The sequence below is a fragment of the Hemitrygon akajei genome, chromosome 10, assembly GCF_048418815.1.
Source record: "Hemitrygon akajei chromosome 10, sHemAka1.3, whole genome shotgun sequence".
NCBI lineage: Eukaryota > Metazoa > Chordata > Chondrichthyes > Myliobatiformes > Dasyatidae > Hemitrygon > Hemitrygon akajei.
In genome coordinates this window covers 88,549,019-88,574,102 of record NC_133133.1, presented here as the reverse complement: position 1 = coordinate 88,574,102, position 25,084 = coordinate 88,549,019, and the positions used below count along the sequence as shown (strand labels likewise).

At 41.6% G+C, this 25,084-nt stretch overlaps 1 protein-coding gene across 2 annotated transcripts in view; it reads right to left on the bottom strand.

Moving 5' to 3' along the window:
- LOC140734522 (connector enhancer of kinase suppressor of ras 2) overlaps positions 1–25,084 on the bottom strand; it is a 1,506,781-nt gene that overhangs the window by 329,876 nt on the left and 1,151,821 nt on the right. For both annotated transcript variants that reach the window (XR_012100554.1, XM_073058598.1), the window contains exon 8: positions 6,904–6,972. Coding sequence is in view for 1 of the 2 variants with exons in the window: in XM_073058598.1 (XP_072914699.1) it covers positions 6,904–6,972 (69 nt within the window). In the remaining variant the exon portion in view is untranslated. The remainder of the gene's footprint in view (positions 1–6,903; positions 6,973–25,084) is intronic.

The following is a 25,084-nucleotide window of genomic DNA, read 5'->3' as shown; positions in this document are numbered from 1 at the left end:
TTTTTTGGTTATTGTTCAGTCTTTGCCCTCCAGGGATCACTAGACTTGGATTCTGACCTTCAATGGGAATGCACCTACTGTTCCTGAGGTATCTGCAGCTTACGGGCCTTTAAAGAAAATTGTAAGCACTTACTTAAAAGATGGAGAGCCAATAATGTTCCAGAAGAAAATTTCACAGGTCAGGCAAATGAATTGTAAAGGTTTTATAGAACTTGAAAATATTCAGGTGCAGCAAATGGAGAACTACTACAGTGTAGTCATCAATACACAGGACATAGAATAGTACCTCTAGACAGGCCAGTTGGCCCATCACTGAGCTAATCAATGCCAATTTATACTAAATCCTCTCCTTCAGTGTATTATCCATATCCCTCCATTCATGTGTCTATCTAAAAGCCTCTTAAACGCCACTAGATGGCCCCTAGTGTTACCTTTAAACTTCCCCCCACTCCAAAGTCTGGCCTTTGGTGTTTGATATTTCTACCCTAAGGTAACGATTCTGAATGTGTACCTTATCCATGCCTCTAGTAATTTAAAAAAAACTCTATCAGGTCTCTCCTTAGCCTCCAACACCATCGGGACAACAATGCAAATTTGTCCAGCCTTTTACTTATAGCTCATACTCCTTAATCCAGACAGTATTTTGGTAAACCACTTCTGCATCCACTCCTCATTCTTCTAATAATGTGGCAACCAGAACTTCATGCAATACTCCAAGTGTGGTCTGAATTAATGCATTATATAGCTCCAGTACACTTCCTTCCTCTTACACTCAACACGTCTAATAAAGGATGGAGACAAGTAATCCATATGCAAAAAAAACCAGGAAGAGTCCAGGCCAAAACATCAACTGGTTATTCCCCTCCATAATACTGCCCACTTGCTGAGTTCCTCCAGACTTTTATATACATTGGTCAAGATTTCCAGCATCTGTAAAATTTCTTGTGTTTAATTATTCTATACACATCCTTTACCATTATTTATTTGCATAACCACTTACAGTGAACTATGGATCTGGATGTCAAAATCCCACTGCCCCTCAGTGTTGTTAAGAAATCTACTATTATCTGTATTCTTTCTGCTTTCATTAGACCTCCCCAAGTGCTCACATCACACTTCCCCAGATTAAGCTCCACATGCCACTTATCTGTCCAAGTCTGTAACTGATCCTTATCCTGCTGTATTCTTTGATAGTCCTTTATGGTGTCCAAAGCTCTGCCATAAGTGGTGTCATCTTAACAAAGCACATTGACTATCCCTAATCAGTATATGTCTCTCCAAATGTTCATAAATCCTGCCTCTCCGGATCTTCTCCACTAACTTGCACACCACTGAAGTAAGATTCACTGGTCTACAATTTCTTGGGTTATCTCTACTCCCTTTCTTGAACAAGGGAGCACCATTTGCAAAACTCCAATCCTCCGGTACTCCTCCCATCTCTATTAATGGTGCAAAGATCATTGCCAGAGGCTCAACAATCTCCACCCTCACTCCCTGCAGTAGTCTGGTGTATATCTCATCCAATCCCAGTGACTTATCACACTTCGAAAGCTCCAGCACATCCTCTTTCTTCCAGGCAATATACTGAAGTGTTTCAGTCCACTGTAAGCCATCCCCACAATTGCCAAGGTCCTTTTCCCTGGTGAATACTGAAACAAGGTATTCATTAAGTACCTCTGCTACCTCCTCCGACTTCATGCACACATTTTCACTATCACACCTGATTGGTCCTATTCTCACACAGCTCATCCTCTTGCTCTTCACATACTTGTAGAATACCTTGGGGTTTTCCTTAATCCTGCTCACCAAGGCCTTCCCATGGCCCCTTCTAGCTCTCCTAATTTCATTCTTGAGCTCCTTCCTTACAATCTTGTAAATTTCTACTACCTTGAACCTTTCTTGAACCTTTCATATGCTTTGCTTTTCTTCCTAGATATTCTACACCCTTTGTACACCATGATTCTTTTATCCTTTCCCTGCCTCAATGGAACATATCTATGCAGAATACCATGCAAATGTTCCCTGTACATTTGCCACATTTCTGCCATGCATTTCCCTGAGAACATCTGCTCCCAAGTTCCTCCCTAATAGCATCATATTTCCCCCTACCCCAATTAAATGTTTTCCCAAATTGTCTGCTCCAATCCGTCTCCAGTGCTATGGTGAAGGAGATAGAGCTGAGATCACTACCTCAAAATGCTCTCCCACTGAGAGATCTGACATTTGACCAGGTTCAGTTCCCAATACCAGATCAGGTACAGCCTTTCCTCTAGTTGGCTTATCTACATATTGCATCAGGAAACTTTTCTGAACATACCTAATAAACTCCAACCCATCTAATCCCCTTGCTCTAAGGAGATGCCAGTCAATATTAGGAATGTTAAAATATCTCATCACAACAAGCCTATTATTATTGCACTGTTCCAGAATCTGCCTCCCTATTTGCTCCTCAATGCCTCTGTTACTACTGGGGTGTCTATAAATAGAGTTATTGCCCCAATCCCATTTCTGACTTCCACCCACACTGACTCAGTAGATAACCCCTCCATGACTTCCTCCTTTTCTGCAGCTGTGATACTATCCCTGATTAGCAATGCCACTCACCCACCTCTTTTGCCTCCCTCCCTGTCCTTTTAGAAACATCTAAAGCATGGCACACTCAGCAGCCATTCTTGCCTCTGAGACATCCAAGTCTCTGTAATGGCTACAATGTCATAGTTCCACGTATTGGTCCACACTCTAAGTTCACCCGCCTTGATTATGATATTCCTTGCATTAAAATAGACACATCTCAAACCATCAGGCTGAGTGCACTTTTCCTCTATCATCTGCCTACACTTCGTCAAACTCCCTACAAGTTGTCTCTACTTGTGCGCCAACCACCCCATCCTCTGCCTCTTCACTTCGGTCCCACCCCCCTGCAAATCTAGTTTAAACCTTCCCCAATAGCATTAGCAAACCTCCCCACCAGGATATTGATCATTGGTCATTGGTAATTAATAATGAGATTCTCTGGATACAGAAATTCTCTCACTATAGAAAACATCCTCTCCGCATCTACTCTATCTAGGCTTTGATAGGCTTCAATGAGATCCCCCACATTCTTCTAAACTCCAGTGAGTACATGCCCAGAGTTATCAAATGCTCCTCATAGGTTAATTCTTTCATTACTGAGATAATTCCATTGAACCTCTTCCAGGCCATCTCAAATGCCAGCACATCCTTTCTTAGATTAGGGGCCCAGAACTGCACACAATACGCAAACTGCAGTCTGACTGATGTCTGGTGGTGATGCAACTTGTTCAAATGTTCTCCATGGTACATCTGTGCAAATTTGCAAGAATTATTGGTGACGTACCAAGTCCCCTCATACTTTTGATGAAATATAGCTGCTGCAATGATTCCTTTGTAATTGCATCAATATGTTGAGCCCAGGATGTATCTACAGAGATATCGATAGCCAGGAACTTGAAACTGTTCAACCTTTCCTCGATGAAGACTGATGGGTATTCCTTTGACTTCCTCTTCCTGAAGTCCACAAACAATGACTTGGTCTTACTGTTGTTGAGTGCAAGGTTGTTGCTGCAACACCACTCAACCAGATGCTCCATCTTACTCCTCTATGCCTCCTTGCACCATCGGGAATTCTACCAACAATATCTGTCTCATTGGCAAACTGAAAGATGCTGTATGTGCTGATGGAGTATGAGATTCACACAGTTGTGGGTGTAGAGAGAGTAGAGCAGTGGGCTAAGCATGCATCCTTGAGGTGTGCCAATGTTGACTGTCAGCAAGAAGGAGATATTATTTCTGATCTGCACTGACTGTGGTCTCCTGGTGAGGAAGTTAAGGATTCAGTTGAAGAGGGAGATACAGAGGCCCATATCTTGGAGTTTGTTGATTAGAACTGAGGGTGTGATACTGCTGAACAGTGAGCTGTAATCAGTAAATAGCAACCAGATATTGTCCACGTGATCCAAAGTTGAATAGAGAGCCAATGCAATTGCATCTATTGTAGACCTATTGTGGTCATACGCAAACTGCAGCAGGTCCAGGTTCTTGCTTAGACAAGAGTTGATTCTGACCATGACCAACTTCTCAAAGAAATTCAATACAGCAGATGTGAGTGCAACTGGGCAATAATCATTGAGGCAGTTCACCCTTCTCTTCTTGGTCACAAGTATGACTGTCTCCCTTTGGAAGTAGGTGGGAACTCTCAACTGCAGCAGCAAGAGTTTGAAGATGTCCTGAACACTCCTACCAGTTGGTTGGCACAAGTTTTCAGATCCCTACCAGCTACACTATCAGTGCCTGATGCCTTGCAATGGGTCACCTTCTCAAAAGCTGTTCTGATCTTGGACTTTAAGAAAGAAATCACAGGGTCACCAGATGCTGCAGGGATTTGCACAGATGTAGCTTTATTCTCCCTTTCAAAGTGTGTCCAGAAGGTGTTGAGCTTATCTGGGAGTGAAGCATTACAGCCATTCATGATGTTAGACTTCAATTTATAGTAAGTAATGGCCTACAACCCTTAACAGAGCTGGTGTGCATCGGATTCCTGCCTTTAATCTCAATCAGAATTATTTTTTCTCACTCTTAAAGCAGCCTTCTGTAGGTCATACCAAGACTTCTTGTATAGGTCTGGATCACCAGTCTTGAATGCCACAGATCTAGCCCTCAGCAGACTATGAATCTTCTGGTTCATCTGCAGATTTTTGTTTAGATATGTCTGGTATGTTCTTGAAGGCACAAACTCATCCACACAGTTGAAAGATCACTACTAATCCCTCCGTAATCTCTTCAGCTACTTTTTTCAGACGCCTGGGTTGAGATGACTTATCTACCTTCAAGTCTTTCAGCTCCCAAGCAACTTCTCATTAGTAATGACAACTACACTCACTTCTGTCCACTGACGTTTTCAATTTTCTGGCATACAGCTAGTGTTTTCCACAGCGAAGACAGTCACAAAACACCTATTAAGTTCATCCACCATTTCTTTGTCCCTCATTAATAGTAGTGCGACTACATGAGTCGAGTAAGATGTAAAATTAGATTGGCATAATGGTCACTATGTGGGCTGAAGACCCTGTTACTGTTCTGTGACTGTTAAAATGGAGAAGGAACATTCATGACAACATTGGAGACCTTGAGTCCATTTAACAAGAGCACACAAAAGCCCTGCATAAATGATGGTAGGCACATGCCACCTTCCGAACTACCTGCTTATCTGCACATGAAGCATCTCATTCACATCTGTGACAGAGTTTGCAGAACCCATATTGATGTCAGCGGCCACCTGAGAACCTATAGGACTAGAATTAAGCAAGCCATCCTTGATCCAGGGGACATCCTAAGGAGAGAAATACAAGAGCAGAAGTCTGACTTTGTGATCCAATGCTCAGTGGGGGCTGCTACAAAATCAGGGAGAATACTCCTGAAAATTGGTAGCCAGCCCTCTGCAGTTTTCTCAAAAACAGTTGGTAGAATTCAGCATCCCTCAGGGGAGTGCCAGATGGGAGTGACTGTAGGTGGCTAATGTTCCAATGACTGGTTGATAGTTAGATGACATAGATATAAGGTGAATGGGAAAACAACCGGAGGCTACACTGAGAAAATCCTTCTCACACAGCAAGCAAGAGTTAGAATGTACTCTTAAAAACTGATGTCTATTGACTCAATGGGAGCTTCAAAATTCAATTGCCAAAATCTTAAAGGCGAAAATGGGGAAAGGACCATGGGGGAATTGCAAGGTAATTGCAATTAACTGGATTAGAACGAGCTGGAATTTGATAGACTAAATGGTGTCTCTTTCTGGTTTGAAACATATTCGTTAAAATCTATTCATCCATAATTTCATAACAGTTCTCTCTTCACTCAATTGACTTTAATACGGTTGAAACTAATTCACTGAGGTGACAGTAGAACTGGAGGACTCAAGTACAAACAAAGGAATAACTAAATTCAGAATTAATATGTGGAGAATATGATTCAGTGAGATAGAGCGCAATGAGTGAAGCAGGTAGTAAATTATTATTATATTGATAATTATTATTAAAAATTAAGAAAATAACATACCCAAAAAATTGTCACCAATTAGGTTCTTACATAATTTCTGGTGATCGTTTGTTTATTAAGATGCAGTGCTGAATAAGCTCTTTGGCTCCTTGAGCCACGTTGCCCAGCAGTCCCCCGATTTAATCCTAACCTAATCACAGGGCAATCTACAATGACCAATTAACCTACCAGCCAGAACGTCTTTAGACTGTGTGAGGAAACCCACGTGGTAACGAGGAGGACGTACAATGTAGCGAGAATTGAACCCGGGTCACCTGTGCTGTAAAGTGTTGCCCTAACCACTACAATACCATGCTGCCTCTAGGACAAGAGTGAAATTCCTCTCTCTCTGTGGGTCCACACAGATATAGAAGGATTATTCATTGCTGTTTGTGTTACAATTAAGTTTGTCCAGTCAGGAGTTGTTAGCCCTGAGCTGAAACCCCAAACCTGGAGGACCGGAGGACTGCTGTTGGTCTGGCCTCTAACCTTTATCCTGTTTGGCATGAGTGACCCTACCAAGAGCCAAAGCAAAAAGTCCTGACTCCAGCCAACATCGCTCTCTGGGGTCATTGAGGCACGTAAGCTTTCAAACCCCATGACAAGCTTGGATGAATTTCAGGCTCTGCTATGAACTATTTTTTATCTTGAGACATGCAGAAACATTGAAGGTGAATTGAATAGGAATCAAACAATTCTGAAGCTTCCACATAAACTGATCTTTCTTTTTAAGCATCTTGTACTTCAGTGGAAGTGAACTGTATAAGGAACATCTGTCCCTCTTCACATCAGAAAAAAATATCAGTTACAAATAAAACATGCATCTTCACTGAAGTTTCAGCTACTTACCACTGTTTGGTGGTTGACTTGAATTACTTCATCCCCTGCGTGAATCTTCTTGCACTGGTCTGCAGGAGACTGTATGCAGAGAAAGGAATAACATTAGAGAAATAAGAGTAAGATTAACTAAAAAATACATTATGGATGTTCACCTTATTGAAAAAATGAAAAATAACCATGAAACTTTGAAGCACAATTGATCACAGAAATGAGATTTTACAATATTCTGAATTGCTAGTCTTTGAATTAGGTAATGAGTAAGAAAAATACTGATCTAAATCAGAGATTTTGTATAATATTTTATATATGGTTAAAAAGCTGCAATGTGCTTTTGGAAAAGTACATTTTCATGTCTTCAGGCCCCATTACATAATGTGTCATAATTAGCACATTATTACCCTGAAACTGCAAACTTTACAATTCCCAATGCATAACTACAAACGTTTGCTTTGAAAGGGAGAATAAAACTACAGCTATGAGGATCCTTACAGCATCCAGTGACCCTGTCTCGGAGACTGACATCAAGAGGGCGAAACCCCACAAGAGACAGGCCCCAGTGGAGAACCTGGGCGGGTTCTGAAAACCTGTGCCAACCAACTGGTGGAGGTGTTCAAAGACATTTTCAATCTCTCACTGCTACAATTGGAAGTTTCTATCTGCTTCAAAAGGACAAACAATTATACCACTGCCCTAGAATAGAAGAGCAGCGTGAGCTGACTTTAATGACTGTCATCCAGCAGCATCCGTATCTACGGTGATGAAGTGTTTTGAGAGTTTGGTTATACCTGGGATCAACTCACACTTCAGCAAGGAGCTAGACCCACTGCAATTTGCCTGTCACCACAATAAGTCTATAGCAGATGCAATCTCACTGAATCTCCACACAGCCTTCGATCTCCTGGACAATACAAATACCTCAGTCAAGGTGCTGTTTATTGACTACAGCTCAACATTTAACTCTATCATTCCTACAGTTCTGGTAGGAAAGCTCCAGAACCTGGGCCTCTGTACCTCCCTTGACTTCCTAACCAGAAGACCTCAAAAGACAATAGGTGCAGGAGTAGGCCATTTGGTCCTTCAAGCCAGCACCACCATTCACTCTGACCATGGCTGATCATCCACAATCAGTACCCTGTTCCTGCCTTCTCCCCATATCCCTTGACACCGTTATCTTTAGGAGCTCTATCTAACTCTCCCTTGAAAGCATCCAAAGAATTGGGCTCCACTGCCTTCTGAGGCAGAGCATTCCACATATCCACAACTCTATGGGTGAAAAAATTTTCCTCATCTCTGTTCTAAATGGCCTACCCCTTATTCTTAATCTGTGGCCTCTGGTTCTGGACTCCCCCAACATCAGGAACATGTTTCTTGCCTCTAGCGTGTCCAATCCCTTAATAATCTTATATGTTTCAATCAGATCCCCTCTCATCCTTCTAAATTCCAGTGTATACAAGCCCAGTTGCTCCAATCTTTCAACATATGACAGTCCCACCATCCCGGGAATTAACCTCATGAACCTATGCTGCACTCCCTCAACAGCAAGAATGTCCTTCCTCAAATTTGGAGACCAAAACTGCACACAATACTCCCGGTGTGGTCTCACCAGGGCCCTGTACAACTGCAGAAGGACCTCTTTGCTCCTATACTGTACTCAACTCCCCTTGTTATGAAGGCCAACATGCCATTAGCTTTCTTCACTGCCTGCTGTACCTGCATGTTTACTTTCAGTAACTGATGAACAAGGACACCTAGATCTCATTGTACTTACCCTTTTCCTAACTTGACACCATTCAGTTAGTAATCTGTCTTCCTGTTCTTGCTACTAAAGTGGATAACCTCACATTTATCCACATTAAACTGCATCTGCCATGCATCTGCCCATTCACCTAACCTGTCCAAGTCACTCTGCATTCTCATAACATCCTCCTCACATTTCACACTGCCACCCAGCTTTGTGTCATCTGCAAATTTGCTAATGTTACTTTTAATCCCTTCATCTAAATCATTAATGTGCGGATTAGACATTGTTGACAATCAACACTGGTGCACCTCAGGGATGTGTGCTTAGCCCACTGCTCTACTCTTTCTACACCCATGACTGTGTAGCAAAGCACAGCTCAAACAGCATTTATAAATGTGACGATGCAACCATTGTTGGCAGAATCTTAGATTGAGATGAGAGGCTGTACAGGAGCAAGATTTACCAGCTAATTGTTGCAACAACAACCTTGCACTCAGTGTCAGTAAGACCAAAGAATTGGTTGTGACTTCAGAAAGGGTAAGGTGAGGGAACACATGCCAGTCCTCAATGAAGGATCAGAAGTGGAGAGAACGAGCAATTTCAAGTTCCTGGGTGTCAATATCTCTGAGGCTAACCTGGACACAACATATTGATGCAGCTGTAAAGAAGGCAGGACAGTAGCTATATTTCATTAGGAGTTTGAGGATGTGTGTGTGTGTGTGTATGTATGCATATATACAGTAATTCACAGTTTTCTCTTTTCTCTCTATTACCATATATTGCATTGTACTGCTGCCATAATTTAACAATGTATGTCAGTGATATTAATTCTGATTCTGATTCTGAAAATAAATAATTTGCAAAGTTCTGCTTCCAACAAGGAGATTGGCACGATGGGTTTGTGGGTCACAGAGATGGCCCTGCTTTTAAAACTGTACAGCTCAATTGTATTTGGACAAGAAAGATTCAGAGGGGTATGGGTCTAACATAGGCAAATGCGATAAGTTGAGATGGGCATCTTGGTCACAATGGATGCTTGCTTATTTATGACTCTATAATTCACAACTGCACCACTAACAGTTTTCCCTATGTCATAAAATAAATAAATATATAAAATAAAAGCAAAGTACTTAAAAGGAGCACTGTACAATGCTAAGCAAGAGAAAATCTGCAGATGCTGGTAATCCAAGCAACACACACAAAATGCTGGAGGATCTCAGCAGGCCAGGCAGCATCTATGGAAAAAGTACTGTCGATGTTGCGGGCTGAGACCCTTTGGCAGGACTGGAGAAAAAAAGCTGAGGAGTAGGCTTGAAAGCTGGGGAGGGGGAGAGAAACAGCAGGTGATAGGTGAAAGTTGGAGGGGGAATTGGATGAAGCAAAGAGCTAGGAATTTGATTGGTGACAGAGACAGAAGGTCATGGAAGAAAGAAGAAAGGGGCGGGAGCACCAGAGGGAGGCAATGGGTGGGCAAGGAGATAACATGAAAGAGGGACAAGGGGATGGGAAATTGTTGGTGGGGGGGTGGAGGCATTACTGGAAGTTTAAGAAATCGATGTTCATGCCATCAGGTTGGAGGCTACCCAAACAGAATATAAGGTGCTGTTCCTCCAACCTAAGTGTGGCCTTATCCCGACAGTGGAGGAGGCCATGGATAGACATATCAGAATGGGAATGGGAAGTGGAATTAAATGTGTGGCCACTGGGAGATCCCTCTTGTTCTGGCAGATGGAGCATAGATGCTTGGTGAAGCGGTCTCCCAATCTACATCTGGTCTTACGGTATATAAGAAGCCACACCGGGAGCACCTCAGCTTTTTCTCTGCAGTCCTGCCGAAAGGTTTCAGCCTGAAACATCAGCTGTACTGTTTTCCATAGGTGCTGCTTGGCCTGCTGAGTTCCACTGTACAATGATACAAGTGAATCCACAAAGTTATGAGCATCTATGGAAACTCTATTGTGCTGATGACAGTTTATGAATACAAAATGTTCTTGTTACACACACTACTGAGGTCATTGATGGATTACTGTATAAAATTAACATAGAGGTGATTCTCACATTACAGCTCTTCAGAATTCACAAATCACTTCCCAAATATTTGTGATATGAAAGAATATTTGCTTTCATTTAAGTTATGTGAAATAAGTAACTAAATACCTTTTTTTACTCACTTTTATTGCCCCATGCAGACCTTTCACAGAATCAAATTACAGTATCTGTAAAAACAGAACCAGTTTATTGCCCAAGAATGGCCTGGGCCTGTACCTGTCTAAGTGACACTTAAATGCTGTAATTTAACCGGCCTCTACCATCTCATTTGACGTACCACCATACACTGTGTGAAAAACCTACCCCTCATTTCCACTCTCACCTTAAACCTACACCTTCTAGTTTTAGACTCTCCTGCACTCGGAAATAGATCATAAACATTCACCTTATCTATGCTCCTCATGATTTTATAAACTTTTAGGAGATCATTTCTCAGCCTCTTTTACTCCAGCCTATCTAGTCTCTCCTTATAACTCAAGCTCTTCAGTCCAGGTAACATCTTTTTTGTACACTCTTCAAATGAGTCACATTTGAAACCAGGCCAAATGATAGAATATGAAACCACATTGATTTCAATATCAGTTCTAGAATTATGGATTAGGAAGCAAAGAGGTTTTTTAATGAATTTAAAATAATAATTCATTTAAATGCCCTGGAAAGGTAGAGGCATTGAAGAACTGTTAAACTTTAATAGAATTCCTACCAGCACATGGCACAGGTGAATTAGTCCCCTGCTCTTTCTCATAGCTCTGTAGCTTTCCCAAACCAAGCAGACCATACTCCCCGTGTACAGCGGGGCCTGCTTTTATCACCCTGTTAGGTTGCAATGAGATGACTTAATACAGATCTCCTGCTGTCAACTCCAGTGCTTTAGTCAGGCACCTTAAATCAGTGTGCTCTGGCTAACAACCTACCAGCTAGTGATACTCATCCTTACAACTTTTATTGTGACATATCAGAATTTTGAACACCTTCAGGAAATCACAACTCAAAGCTTACCACTACATAAATGCAGCTTTAAAATATCATTCTCATCCCTAAACTTCCAGCAGGAAATTACAGAATTTGCTGAAGCTGTTGGTGTCTAAAATTGTTTAGGTATCAACAGATCAATGGGCATTTTGCATGGTATGGACTTGGCTCCCTGAACAAATGTAGCCTTCAATAATCAGCAGCACAGTGGTGGAGCTAGTAGATCTGATGCCTCACAGGTCTCAGTGACTCAGGTTCAACCCTGACTTCTGGTACTTCCCACTTGGAGTTCTTATGTCCTCACTGTGACTGTCCATGTTTCCCCTGTGTGCTCTGTTTTCCAAAAGATTAGGATAACCTTTGGATAAATGGCTTCTGTAAATTGCCTCCAGTGTCAAACAAAGTTATAGGATCTGGGAAGAGTTGCTAGAAAAGTGGAGAGAAAGTGGGGAATGTGCGAATGTGTTCAGCAAATTTGCAAAATAATTGATGATTCCTTTGAACAGGGTTTGTCCCTGTCTGTCCTGACTCTCAGGAATGGTTTCATATTGTGCGATAATTTCAAATAGGTGAATCTTTTCATTGGACAGAAGTGGGCTGTATATTGCACGGGGTAGATGTCACTCTTGAAGCATCTTGCATGTGTTAGAAAACAGGAACAAAACAATCAAAAGTCGTATTATTAACTATTTACATTGTAACTTCCTGCTTGATCTGATGAAAAGATTTTGGTATGGGAATTCAGTAACAAAGCATTTAGACATGATGAACTTTCCAAAGCATCTCCTGTCCTTGTGGAATTTCATTGTCTGTGAAGCACCACTTGGACATCAATGGGAATATATATCATAACTAGATCATATTAAAATATATGCACTGTGTTGTGTGGACGCAGCCTGGTACTCATGAACCAGATCTCCAGATATGGGTAAGTAGCCCCCCTGCCTTGTGGGAGTCTCAGGAGAGTCGAAGGCTACGGGAGTGAACCCCAGGCAGAAAATCTGACATCACTGAACATACTTCCAGCAGCTAAGCTGGTGCCAAACGTATGGCTCTGCTTTCCTTTGGACTACAGTGGTGAGGCTGAGAGGGGGATCTTGACGACCGGGGATCCCAGGCTCTCCATATCTTCTGCCCAGGCTTGAGCCCTGGAGAGGTCAGTCCAGTACTGCTATCCATTGTCTTTGAGACAGACGGGTGCCATCATCATCATCCTGTTGTCAAATTATTCAACTTCCAAATTTAAAGTTAATAAAACCGTTCCTGATCTTTGTCAACATTTTATCCCTGTGTTTTCTTATGCATTTTAGACCTTAAGCTGAAAGCACAAAATTGGCTGCTCAGAGGCATTTATTTTCTGCACCTTCATGACCATTCCAAAATATTTGTTTTCTATAATTTTTGTGTTGTAGCATGGAGTGAATTAACAATAGCTTTTCAACAGTTTTAATGACTAATTGTCTGTTTCAGTGGGGTAGTTTCTGAGTGTAGCCATCTGCTTGACAAATGCAACAACTACTGGGCGTCATGAAACATGCATATTTAATGAGGAGTTTGTTCTCAATCTGTCAAACTGAGAGACCAGCAAAAAGTATCTTTCATTAATAAGGTGAAGGCAGTGAACAGTGAATCTAGAAATGAAACAAACAGAAAAAGAGTGACAAGTAACGGCTATCTAAAAACCATGAACAGAAAAAAGATAAAAGTACAACAATGAGAGCTGAAATTCTAAAATATAACCAGAATATTCTGGGAATACTCAACAGTTTTAGCAGAAACTCTAGAGAAAGAGATACAATGAAGTCATAATTCTGATGAAAGGCCACTAACCTAAAGACTGGGGCTACACGGTCCAGAGAGGCATGTTCAAACCTGGCCACAGGTGCTGTTTATGTGGGGATTGCACATTTTTTGTGTGACCACATGTTTTTCCTCTAGATGTTGCATTTTCCTCCCATGTCCCAAAGATGTACAAGTGGTAAGTTAATTGGTCATTTGCAAATTGCCCCTAGTGTGATGCTGAGTGGAGCTGAGGAGAATGCAGAAAAGAATGTGGGGAAAATACAAATACAAATACTTTATTGTCACCAAACAATTGATACTAGAGCTTACAGTCATCACAGTGATATTTGTTTCTGCGCTTTGCGCTCCCTGAAGTACAAATCAAAGTAAATATAATAAAAATTTAAATTATAAATCATAATTAGAAAATAGAAAAGGGAAAGTATGGTAGTGCAAGTCAGCTCCAGATATTTGGAAGGTACGGCCCAGATCCGGGTCAGGATCCGTTCAGCGGTCTTATCACAGATGGAAAGAAGCTGTTCCCAAATCTGGCCGTATGTATCTTCATGTTCCTGAACCTTCTCCCTGAAGGAAGTAGGACAAAAAGTGTGTTGGCTGGGTGGGACTTATCCTTGATTATCCTGGCAGCACTGCTCCGACAGCGTGTGGTGTAAAGTGAGTCCAAGGATGGAAGATTGGTTCTTCCGGTCTTGGACAGGACAACTTCCATACCAGGTTGTGATGCACCCTCTACGGTGCACCTATAAAAATTAGTGAGGGTTTTAGGGGACAGGCCAGATTTGTTCAGCTTTCTCAGGAAGTAAAGGTGCAGGTGGGCCTTCTTGGCAGTGGACTCTGCTTGGTTAGACCAAGTCAGGTCATTTGTGATATTCACCCCGAGGAACTTAAAGCTTTTGACCTGTTCCACCTGCACACCACCGATGTAGATGGGGTCATGCGGTCCGCTACTCCTTCTGAAGTCAACAACCAATTCCTTCGTCTTGATGACGTTGAGGGATAGGTTATTGTCTTTGCACCATGCCACCACGTTCTTAATTTCCTACAATTTCCTACAATTGTGGTGTCATCAGCAGACTTATATATTGAGTTCAATGGAAACTTGGCTACACAATCATGGGTGTACAGTGAGTACAGCAGGGGGCTGAGTACACAGCCTTGTGGGACACTGGTGCTCAGAGTGATTGTAGAGGAGAGCTTGTCCCCTATCTTTACAGCCTGAGTCCTGTCTGTGAGGAAGTTGAAGATCCAGTTGCAGATCTGAGTGCTAAGAATTAGGATCAATACATGGTTAGTGTAAGTGGGAGTTTGATGGTTGGAACAAGCTTGGTGGATCTGTTCCCATGTTGTATTTTGCTATGACTACCTTGTCAACCCCTTTCTCAGCAGCTGCTGTCGAACTGCTGATAATGTTAGTATCACCATTTTCATTCACATATAAATGGCTGCTGTTAAAGGGCAAGACACAAAAATATTTTCAGACAGTGAATATAAAATTCTTTGCTGGAGTACAAGTATTTGAAGAAGATATTGACAGAGAAGGAATAAATCAGCTGGGGACTGAGCCAGCAAGTGGGATTAAATTAGATTCCCCTCACATTGTGAATCACAGATACAGATTTACTGGCCTGTTTATGATCTAGAATATTAAATGGTTCTAGGATTAGTTTCTCATGAATGTGAGTGAACTGCAGGGAGTATCAGCTGACTGTGACTCAGTGGTGTCATGTATAGTGGTGGCACAACAGTTAAATTACCAAGCTCATAATTCAGAGACCCGAGTTCAAATCCCATCCAAGCAGATACAAAATTAAAATTCAATTACCGTAATAATCTGAAATTTAGAAAGTCAATCATGGGTGATAATGACCAGAAACATACACAGAATTTTTATCAAACCATATCTGGTTCACCAATGTCCTTGAGGGAGAAATTCAACCATCTTTACCTGGTTTATCTTATATGTGACTCCAAACTTCCTCACCAATCCAGATGGATCCGTTGGACTCACCACCCTGCTCCTTGAATTGCAAACTTCCCCACCTCCTACTTTCTACCACCTTTGAACTTACCTGGCTCCCAGACTGAGCCAGGTGTCCGACTCATAGCTCTTTCATACTTTGTGGTCCAGTTGGACAGACACATCTTGATAGTGCTTAGATCACTGGAAGTGGATGGCATCCATCATCATCTGATTTCCAGGCTTGTGGAATATTGGATGGCCAAGAATTTAGAACAAGCTAATCCTCTTATCGACTCACTGTCCAACCAGGATTGGAGGGAAGTACTGGCAGTACTTACTTGTGTAATCAAGGTACTGTAACACCCACCTCACTTTGTTTTATTTGCAAAAACCTACAGGCTCATCTACTGTATCCAGTGCTCCCAAAGTATCTTCCTTTACATTGGTGAGACCCGTCATAGATTGAGGGACCACTTTGTCAGCACCTTCACTCCATCTGCAAAAGGCCAATGATTTTGACTCTAATCCCCATTCCCATTCAGACACGACAGTCCACGGCCTTCTCTTCTGCAATGATGAGGGCACTCTCAGGTTGGAAGAGCAATACATCATATCCTGTCTATGTTGTCTCCAGTCTGATGCCATGAACATTGATTTTTTCAGCTTCCAGTAATTTCACCCAATTCCCTTTCCATCTTCTTCAATTCCCAACTCAGCCCCCCTCCCCACCTCTTCCCTTCTTTTCACCTGCCAATCATTTCCCTCTAATCCCTCTCATCCTTTCCTTTCTCACATGATCCACTCTCCTCTTTCTTCTCCAGCCCTTTAACTTTTCCACCTATCACCTCTTAGCTTCTTACTTCATCCCTTTCCCCTACCCACTTGGCTTCACCTAGCACCTTCATCTTGTACTCCCCCCTTACCCCTCTTCTTATTCTGGATTCTTCCCCTTCCTTTCCAGTCTTAATAAAGAGTCTTGGCCCAAAAAGTCGACTGTTTATTCATTTCTGTAGATGCTGCCTGATCTGATGAGTTCCTCCAGCATTTTATGTGTGCTGCTCTCTATTTCTGCAGAATCTCTCCTGTTTATGAACTGACATATTTTCCCATGTTAAGATTCAGCTGAGAGAATTGCTAGTGACTTCACCAACACTCGTATGTCTCAGGACATATATATCTGTGCACAAACTCTTCATACAACACTTTGCAATTGAAATTGCAGTCACAGATGTCATTATGAATCAACAGTTGTACTCATTATCTCTCTTCATCACTATGTCTTTGTCTAAAGCACAATTTGCCTTTGTCTTTTTAAGAACTGTTCATTTACATCAAATGATTTTTTAAAACGTTCAGCACATGAAAAAGTCTGAGATAAAAGCAGAAAATGTAAGTTAACATTTCAGGTTGAAGTCCTTTCAAAGCATTAACTTGATTTCTCTTTCTATAGATACTGTTTGACATGTTGAATGTTTCGAGCAATTTTCACTTTTTTTATTAAGTTCAAACTTAATAACTTTTGTTGGGAGACAGTTTGGATGAAGGGTCTTGACCTGAAGTGTTGACTGTGTATTTCTCTCCATAGCTGCTACCTGACTTGCTCAGTTCCTCCAAATTTTTTGTGTGGTGCTTAAATTCTGAAGTCATCTTTTCCAAACTTCTCAAAACTCCCTTGAACCTTGAAGTATCTCGCAGCATTTGCTTATATTATTAGCTTGTACCGTCACCTTAAAATGACTCAGGGAGTACATACAAAGACAGCAAAGGAATGTACAATAAATAGCAGTGTTGACCGATAGGGGGTAACAGAATGACAGTGTGTGTGCTCATGGATTTATGAGATTCAAAGTTCACAGTAAATTTTATTATCAAAGTACCCATTTGTCACCATATACAACCTTGAGATTCACTTTCCTGTGGGCATACTCAAGAGATCTATAGAATAGTGCAGAAGGCAGGAAATACAAATATAAATAAATAACAATAAAAACAAGAATATGAGATCATGAGATAAAGAATCCTTAGAGGGAGATCCTTGGTTGTGGGGCATCTCAGTGATGGGGCCAATGAATCTGGTTATTCAAGAGCCTGAAGGTTGAGGGGTAGTAACTGTTCTTCAACTTGGTGGTGCCAGTCCTGAGGTTCTTGTACTTCCTACTGATGGCTGCAGTGAGAAGAGAGTATAACCTGGGTGGTGAGGATTCCTGATGATGGATGTTGCTATCCTACGTCAGCGCTTTATGTAGACATGCTCAATGGTTGGGAGGGCTTTACCCCTGAGATACTGGGCTGAATCCACTGCTTTTGTAGGGTTTTTCGTTCAGAGGCATTACTGTTTCCATACCAGACCATAATACAGCTAGTCAATACACTCTCCGCTACAAATCTATAGAAGTTTGTCAAAGTTTTAGATGTCATGCCAAATCTCTGCAGACTGCTAAGGAAGTAGAGACGCTGCTGTACTTTCTTCACAATTGCACTTACGTGCTGTGTTCAGAACAGGTCCTCTGAAATAATAGCACCTAGGAATTTAGTTTCTAAACTTCTCCATCTCTGATCCTCTGATGAGGACTGGCTCATGGACCTCTGGTTGCCCTCTCCTGAAGTCGACAGTCAATTGCTTGGTCTCGCTGATGTTGAGTGAGAGGTTGTTGTAATGACACCACTCAGTCAGATTTTCAGTCTCCGTCCTGTATGCTGATTCATCACCTCCTTTGATTTGGCCTATGACAGTGGAGTCACCAGCAAACTTGAATATGGCATTGAGCTGTGCTTAGCCACACAGTCAGAGGTGTAAAGTGAGCAGGGCAGACGGCTGAGCATACAGCCTTGTTGTGCACCTGTGCTGATGGTGCAACACAAATAGATAGATGGTTCAAACAAGTCACAGCAGGATTTTCTGCATTTACTGAGGCAAAGAAAACAAGGGTGGAGAGATGCTTTGTATGTCTACAACACACAAGTTATTCCATTCCCTACTATTCTGGGCACTGCAATAGGAAAGCTGTGATTATACAGTAGTGTAGACATTTACAGAACATTACTAAAACTGAAAACAGTCAACAATCAGGAAACACTGAACAAGCTAGGATTATCTGCTTTGGAACAGAGGAGGCTGAAAGAAGAATTATCTTGGAAGTAGAACATTGCAAGGAAATTGGTGTAAATAAGATAGGGTCAAAAACTACAGGGAAATGATCTAAAGTAATTGGTAGATTTAGAGGGAAATCAGCCGTTCCTCCCAGGAGTTCGGAAACAACTGGCAGAAGCCATGTACAGGTTAAAAAAAAGGTTGCATTTAAATTATGCCTGGGTGACTACTTATAGAGTGGCAGGGCTGTGGATCAAGGGCTGAAAGTAGGTTACATCAGCATAGATCAGCCAAAAAGCCTTCTTAGAATTACTCACAGCTTTGATGTTGCCTTGTCAGAATTCATTTAGCGAGTCAGCTATAATTCCCTTTTAAAATAGTCAACACAATAGAAGTGGAACATACACGGAGTGTACATTTGATACACATACATTTTAACATTAAAGCCTATGTTATTCTTAAAATCAGTTGGTCACATTAATTTCTAAATGTTCACCAACAAAGTCATTCAGCTGCTGACCATATTACAGCCTTGTACAATGCTCAGCACTATTTCTGACTGTTCAGATATTGAAGCAGTTCATTTCCAAATGCAGTAAGATTTGGACAGTCTCCAGGCCTGGGCTGACATGTGGTAAGTAACATTCAAGCCACATGTGCCAAATAAAAACAATATCCAACATGAGAAAGAACTGCTATAATCCCTAACGTACTCTCACTTCCCTAACTGAGGGCAGCTTCAGCAATATACAGGACATAGCACCCCATCATTCACTCTACCACCAGTACACAGTAGCAGCAGTTTAACATACAGGGCATAGCAGCCCACTTGATAGGCTTGAGAGACATTCCATCCGTGACTGTTCATTCACTCTATCACTGACACACAGTAGCAGCAGTTTCTACCACGTACAGGATGCAATGTCATTAAGATTCGTTATACAACACCTCCCAAACCCATGACCTTCTCCAATAACCACATTGTAGTTACAACTGCATCTGGTAGACTCAGTAGTCCAAGAAAAGAGCTCACCAACACCTTCGTAAGGGGCCTGAACCCTTCCTCAATTTTGAAGACACCAGTGTGGATTAGGATGCTGTGAGCAGGGCTTTAAAAAGCCAAAAGATGCCAAGAGAAGAGAATTCAGAGTAAGGTTAAAGTGAGTCACATGGTTCTAGATCATTCTGAGTTCATCAAACTATACAGCAACCTGCCAAGGGTGGGGGAATTGAGAAGAATGGGACCTTGCCTTTATCAGGGTTTACTGGAAAAGTTATCAGGATAAAACTGTCAATGTTTTGTAAGTCCAAAACATAAAACTAATGGAAAAAAAACACAGGAGCCAGGGGCAACTCATCCATGTTTAGTTTTACTTTAATGAGGTGTGCAAATATGACGTCGGAGCATAATGATGTGTTCCATTCACGTATAGTGCTTCTACAAATAACCTGTAATGAATTATGTAAACAAACAAGAATATTTAATCAAAAATATATTTACAATATTACTCAAGTATTACTGAACTATTAAATATTTAACACTCCTCACCACTTAGCTATAAACTCCAACTCAATATAAAATGCATCTCAGCTATATAGACAGTGTACGATATAATACAACTTCTATGTGGACATCCACAGCATAGTAAATTTTAAATTGTCCCATTCAGGCATAAATATTTAATCATTATGGATGATTTTAAACTCTGGTGGGATAATGTCTTTCCTGATGGCATGGGAGATGCCATCTCTGGGTCACTCTGTTTGGCAGGAGAGATTTGTGGCTGTGAAACAATCTTGGGTTCTGGGGCCTCCTCCCTGGTGGCTGTAGAAGTTGATTCTGAGATGCAGGAAGTGGTTCTGACAGCTCTGAACACCTTTCATCTGGTTATATTGGCATGGCAAGCTGCTCAATCAGCAGATCTACCCCAGACCATGTGACAAAGTCTTCAACCATCAATTACATGTTGAACATATCTAGATGACCAGCATGTGGCTTCACCAACACTGAGTTCTCCACATACATGGCAAAACAATTCTCAATCCTCATATAAGGCAACCTCCTTCAAGGGCAAATAATCCCAGCTGCTGGTAAAAATGGAGGAACTGGGATTTTTCTGCATGTTCCAGTCATTTGGGGTAGCTATGTACACCTGAGATAGTGTGGAGTCTTTCCTGGTTTCCCCTTTGATCATCTCTGCTCTAATAGGGAGACTTTTGCTTTAGGGAGAGTAAAGCAAGGGCAGTGTTCTCTTTTCTAAATTTTTCCAGATATTTTCTTTCCCAATGACAATCCATCCACATTTCCATAATTAGTTTTCCTCCTGGATTCAATCTTGTAATTGTGTCCTCCAAGAAACAGAGCCCATCTCTGCATCTGTGCTGCTGCTGTGAGTGGAACACCCTTCTGTGGATTGAAAATGGACACCAGTGGTTGATGATCAGTAATGAGGGTAAACTCTCTCCCAAACAGGTACTGGTTTAAAAGCTTTTCACCTTAAAGCAGACTCAAGGCCTCTCTGTCAATCTGTGCATATTTTTCCCTGCAGCAGTAAGGGAACATGGCTAGGGGGTGTTCACTTCCATCACTCATAGCATGTGACCTGACTGCCCCTGTTCCATAAGGCGAGACATCACAGGCAAGGTCACTGGATGATGTGTATTATAATGTGTGAGTATAGTGTCTAATATCACAATTTCCTTTGTCTTTTGGAAACAACCTCACACTGCTTCATCCATTGTTATTCCTGTAGTAATCAGTTCAAGAAGGGGACTACAGTGGCCGATTTGGTAGGAACCTGTTATAGTAATTGACAAATCCTAGAAAGGCCAGTAACCGTGACACATCTTTTGTCCTTGGGACATCCACCACTGCTTGAATTTTCTCAGCACTCTTGTGTAAACCTTGTGTGCCAATGGTGTGACTACAGTAAGTGATGCTCGGTTTAAAGAATTCACATTTGTTGCATTTTGCTGAGTCCATAACCTTCTAATCTTTTTAATACAGTGTTGAGATTTTGGAGGTGTTCCTTATCTTCACCAGTACCAGCAATATCATCCAGGTAACACTGAGCACCTGGGCAGTCTTGCAGCACCTGGTCCATGAATTTATGCCTGAATTCAGGTGCAGATGCTACTCCAAAAATAGCCCAATTATACCAATAAAGCCCTTTGAGTGTTTTTATGGTGAGAAACACTTTGGACTCTTCTTCCATCTCCATCAGTGGGTAGGCCTCAGTTAGGTTCACTTTGCTGAAGTGTTTCCCTCCAGATTGAAATCCTCTATCCTGGGAAGAGGGTATTGATCCACTTTTAGCACTGGGTTGATGGTGACCTTAAAATCACCACAGGTCCTGACAGAACAATCCTTTATGGCTACTGTGGACTACTGGCAATGGACATGGGGTCCAATCAACCTTAAAAAGAACTCCTTCAGCCTCCTTGAGATCTGGCTCACTGGCTACTTTTTCATGAATGGTATAAGGAATCATATGGGCTTTGTAAAATTTGGGTGTGGCATCCTGATTTAACACTATTTTACACTTGATGTGTTTGAGCTTTCTAATGCCATCCTTGAACTTCATCCAGTAATTTTCTTAATTTCATTTCAGTTGAATTTATTACAGGGGATGTGGCATGCAAATAGTGGATGGATCTCCAGTCAAGTTGTAGCTGTCTCAGCCAATCACAACCCTACAATGCTGGCCTACCTGTTTTACCACAACAAGCCCAATGTAGCTTGATGTTTGTTGTACTTCACTGTTAAGAAGGTCATTTCCACTACAGTTATCTTTTCTCCAGTATAAGTTCTGGCTTCTATTCAGCATCTTTGAAATGTTGTTCAAACTCATTTTGAGGAATGACTTAAACAGTGAGCCAGTGTCCAATTCCATTTAATTCGTTTGCCCTTCAATTCTGGTGTTTGTCTCTTATTAGCTTTCACATCGTAAATCTCAAGGATACCCAGTGCTGTGTCACTGTAATCAGTATCAGATTTTTCATCAACAGCATGCAGATTAGTGTTCTTTTTGAAATTGTAACTTGAATTTTTATCTTTTTCTCATCCCTGTGCAGTCCATTTATTTTTGTCTCCTTGACATGTTTTTATGTGTGTCCCACTGTGTTGCATTTTCTGCAGTAAACTTGAATTGGTCTGGAGTATATGAGCCCCTGCCACAACTGTAACATAATTTGCCTGGTCAGGCAGGTTTCTGTTTAGATGTTTGTCCACGCTTACTTTCATTCCTGAATCACTGAGTGTGTGCCTTCAGGCTTCTGTATCTCCTGCCTGATGGTAACAGTGAGAAAAGGGCATGCCCTGGGTGCTGGAGGTTCTTAATAATGGATACTGCCTTTCTGAGACACTGCTCCCTAAAGATGTCCTGGGTACTTTGTAGGCTAGTGCCCAAGATGGAGCTGACTAGATTTACAACCTTCTGCAGCCTCTTTTGGTCCTGTGCAGTAGCCCCTCCATACCAGACAGTGATGCACTCTCTCCACTTCTGATTCATCTATGAGGATTGGGATGTGTTCCTTCGTCTTACCATTCCTGAAGTCCACAGTCAGCTCTTTTGTCTTACTGACATTGAGTGCCAGGTTGTTGCTGTGGCACCATTCCACTAGTTGGCATATCTCACTCCTGTACGCCCTCTCATCACCACCTGAGATTCTACTAACAATGGTAGAATCAGCAAAACTGGCACTTGATTTCACTTTCCATTTCAGTTGCTTCAAACTACTGCTCAATTTGTTCAGTATACATCACCCAGTTATCTGTTGTGAAATTGAATGCATCTATCTTTCCGACGGAGCCAGCCATTTCTGCTTTTTTTTATTATTTATGATGATCATCATCAGCCGGTTACTCACAGTTTATAAATCTGTGAATTATATCCATTTTCTGCCTTTTTTTCACTTGCCCATCTCTCCTCTTCTTGAGAAATACAAATACTATGCAAGGTTTTTTTTAACTCAAATGTCACTCTTCCCTTTCCAAAGTAAAATCATGTGCTACACTATTTTTTTTAATCTCAACTGCCTTGCTGTGCCTCAATGAGTTAGTCATTTTGGGTTTGCTTTAAAACTTTCTCGTCACCTCTGTTATGATTTGTATCTCCAGAACATAAAACTAATTGAGAAAAACACAAGAGCCAGGAATAACCTGTGAATGTTTAGTTTTACTTTAGTGAGGCACACTAATATGGTGTGGTAACATAATAAGATATGCTGTTCACATACTTCTTACACATAATATGTAATGAATTATGTAAAAAACACAAATGCTTAGTCAAACAATATATTTACAATATTAGTCAAATATTACTAAAATATTAAATGCACAATAAAAATATTTTCTAGTCTTGATGTCTCATATGCATCCAAATTCAAAAGCAAGTTTTATGGTAGCTATCAAAATACATTCCACTCTATGTTTAGTGAATGGTTACTCAAATTATCCCTCAGTCTAAGTTACTCTGTAAAAGAACAAATTTGCAGTCCGGACATTGGAACTGCTTGCCGTGAGTTTGTGTCCATTTTATCCACCGCATGGGTTCAGCCATGCCATACTGCTAGTTATCTACCTTCTGCCTTCCCGACGCAGTCCTGATGTTGCGTGAAAATGTCATACACACTACCACACTCCAGCCTCAACACCATAATGTGTTCATTGCAGCATCAGGAGACTTTAACCATGTTTCTCTCTTGACAACCCTACCCACCTTCAATTAGTTTGTTAAGTGTCATACAAGAGAAAATAAAACACTGAATATCTTGAATGTAAATGTTAAAGATGCATACAGCTCCATGGCTCTCCCTCCACTTGGAAGATCAGATCACAACCTGGTTCACCTCATGCCCTTGTATAAGCCCAAATTACAGCAACAGCTAGCTACCTCTAAGACTGTAAAGAAATGGTTTTCCAAGGCCATCGAGGCCTTGAAGGGCTGCTTTGAGGTTACTGACTGAGAACCACATGGGGAGGATATTAACGCACCTATGATTTGCATCGCTGGCTACATTAACTTCTGTGTGGACACTGTAATAGCATCAAGGACCGTTTGCTGCTTCCCTAACAGCAAACCATGGGTCATGGACAGGAAAGGAATGGAGGGTTATGGGCTGAGTGCGGGCCAATGGGGCTAGGTGAAAGTAAACGTTCTGCATGGACTAGAAGGGCTGAGATGGCCTGTTTCCGTGCTGTAATTGTTATATGGTTATATGGGTCACCAGTGATCTGAAGGCTCTTCTCAACCACCAAAAGAGAGCCTTTAGATCAGGAGAGAGGGAGGAATTGAAACGTGCAGAGGGAGCTAAAGGAGAAGATCAAGGTGGCTAAAGAGGAATATAGGAGAGAGCTGGTCAGAATAGCAGAATAGCACATGGGAGGTATGGAGAGGCATGAAGAACATCACTGGCTTCAATCTGCCTAGTTGGAGAGCAGCCTCAGAATGCAGCTAATAAGTTAAGCAAGTTCTTCAATAGGTTTGACAATTGCCGTCCTGTTTACATCCCCCTCAGTACACCAGGCCAGGTGCAAAGGCACCCTATGCACCCTCAGTCCAATGCTTCCCCT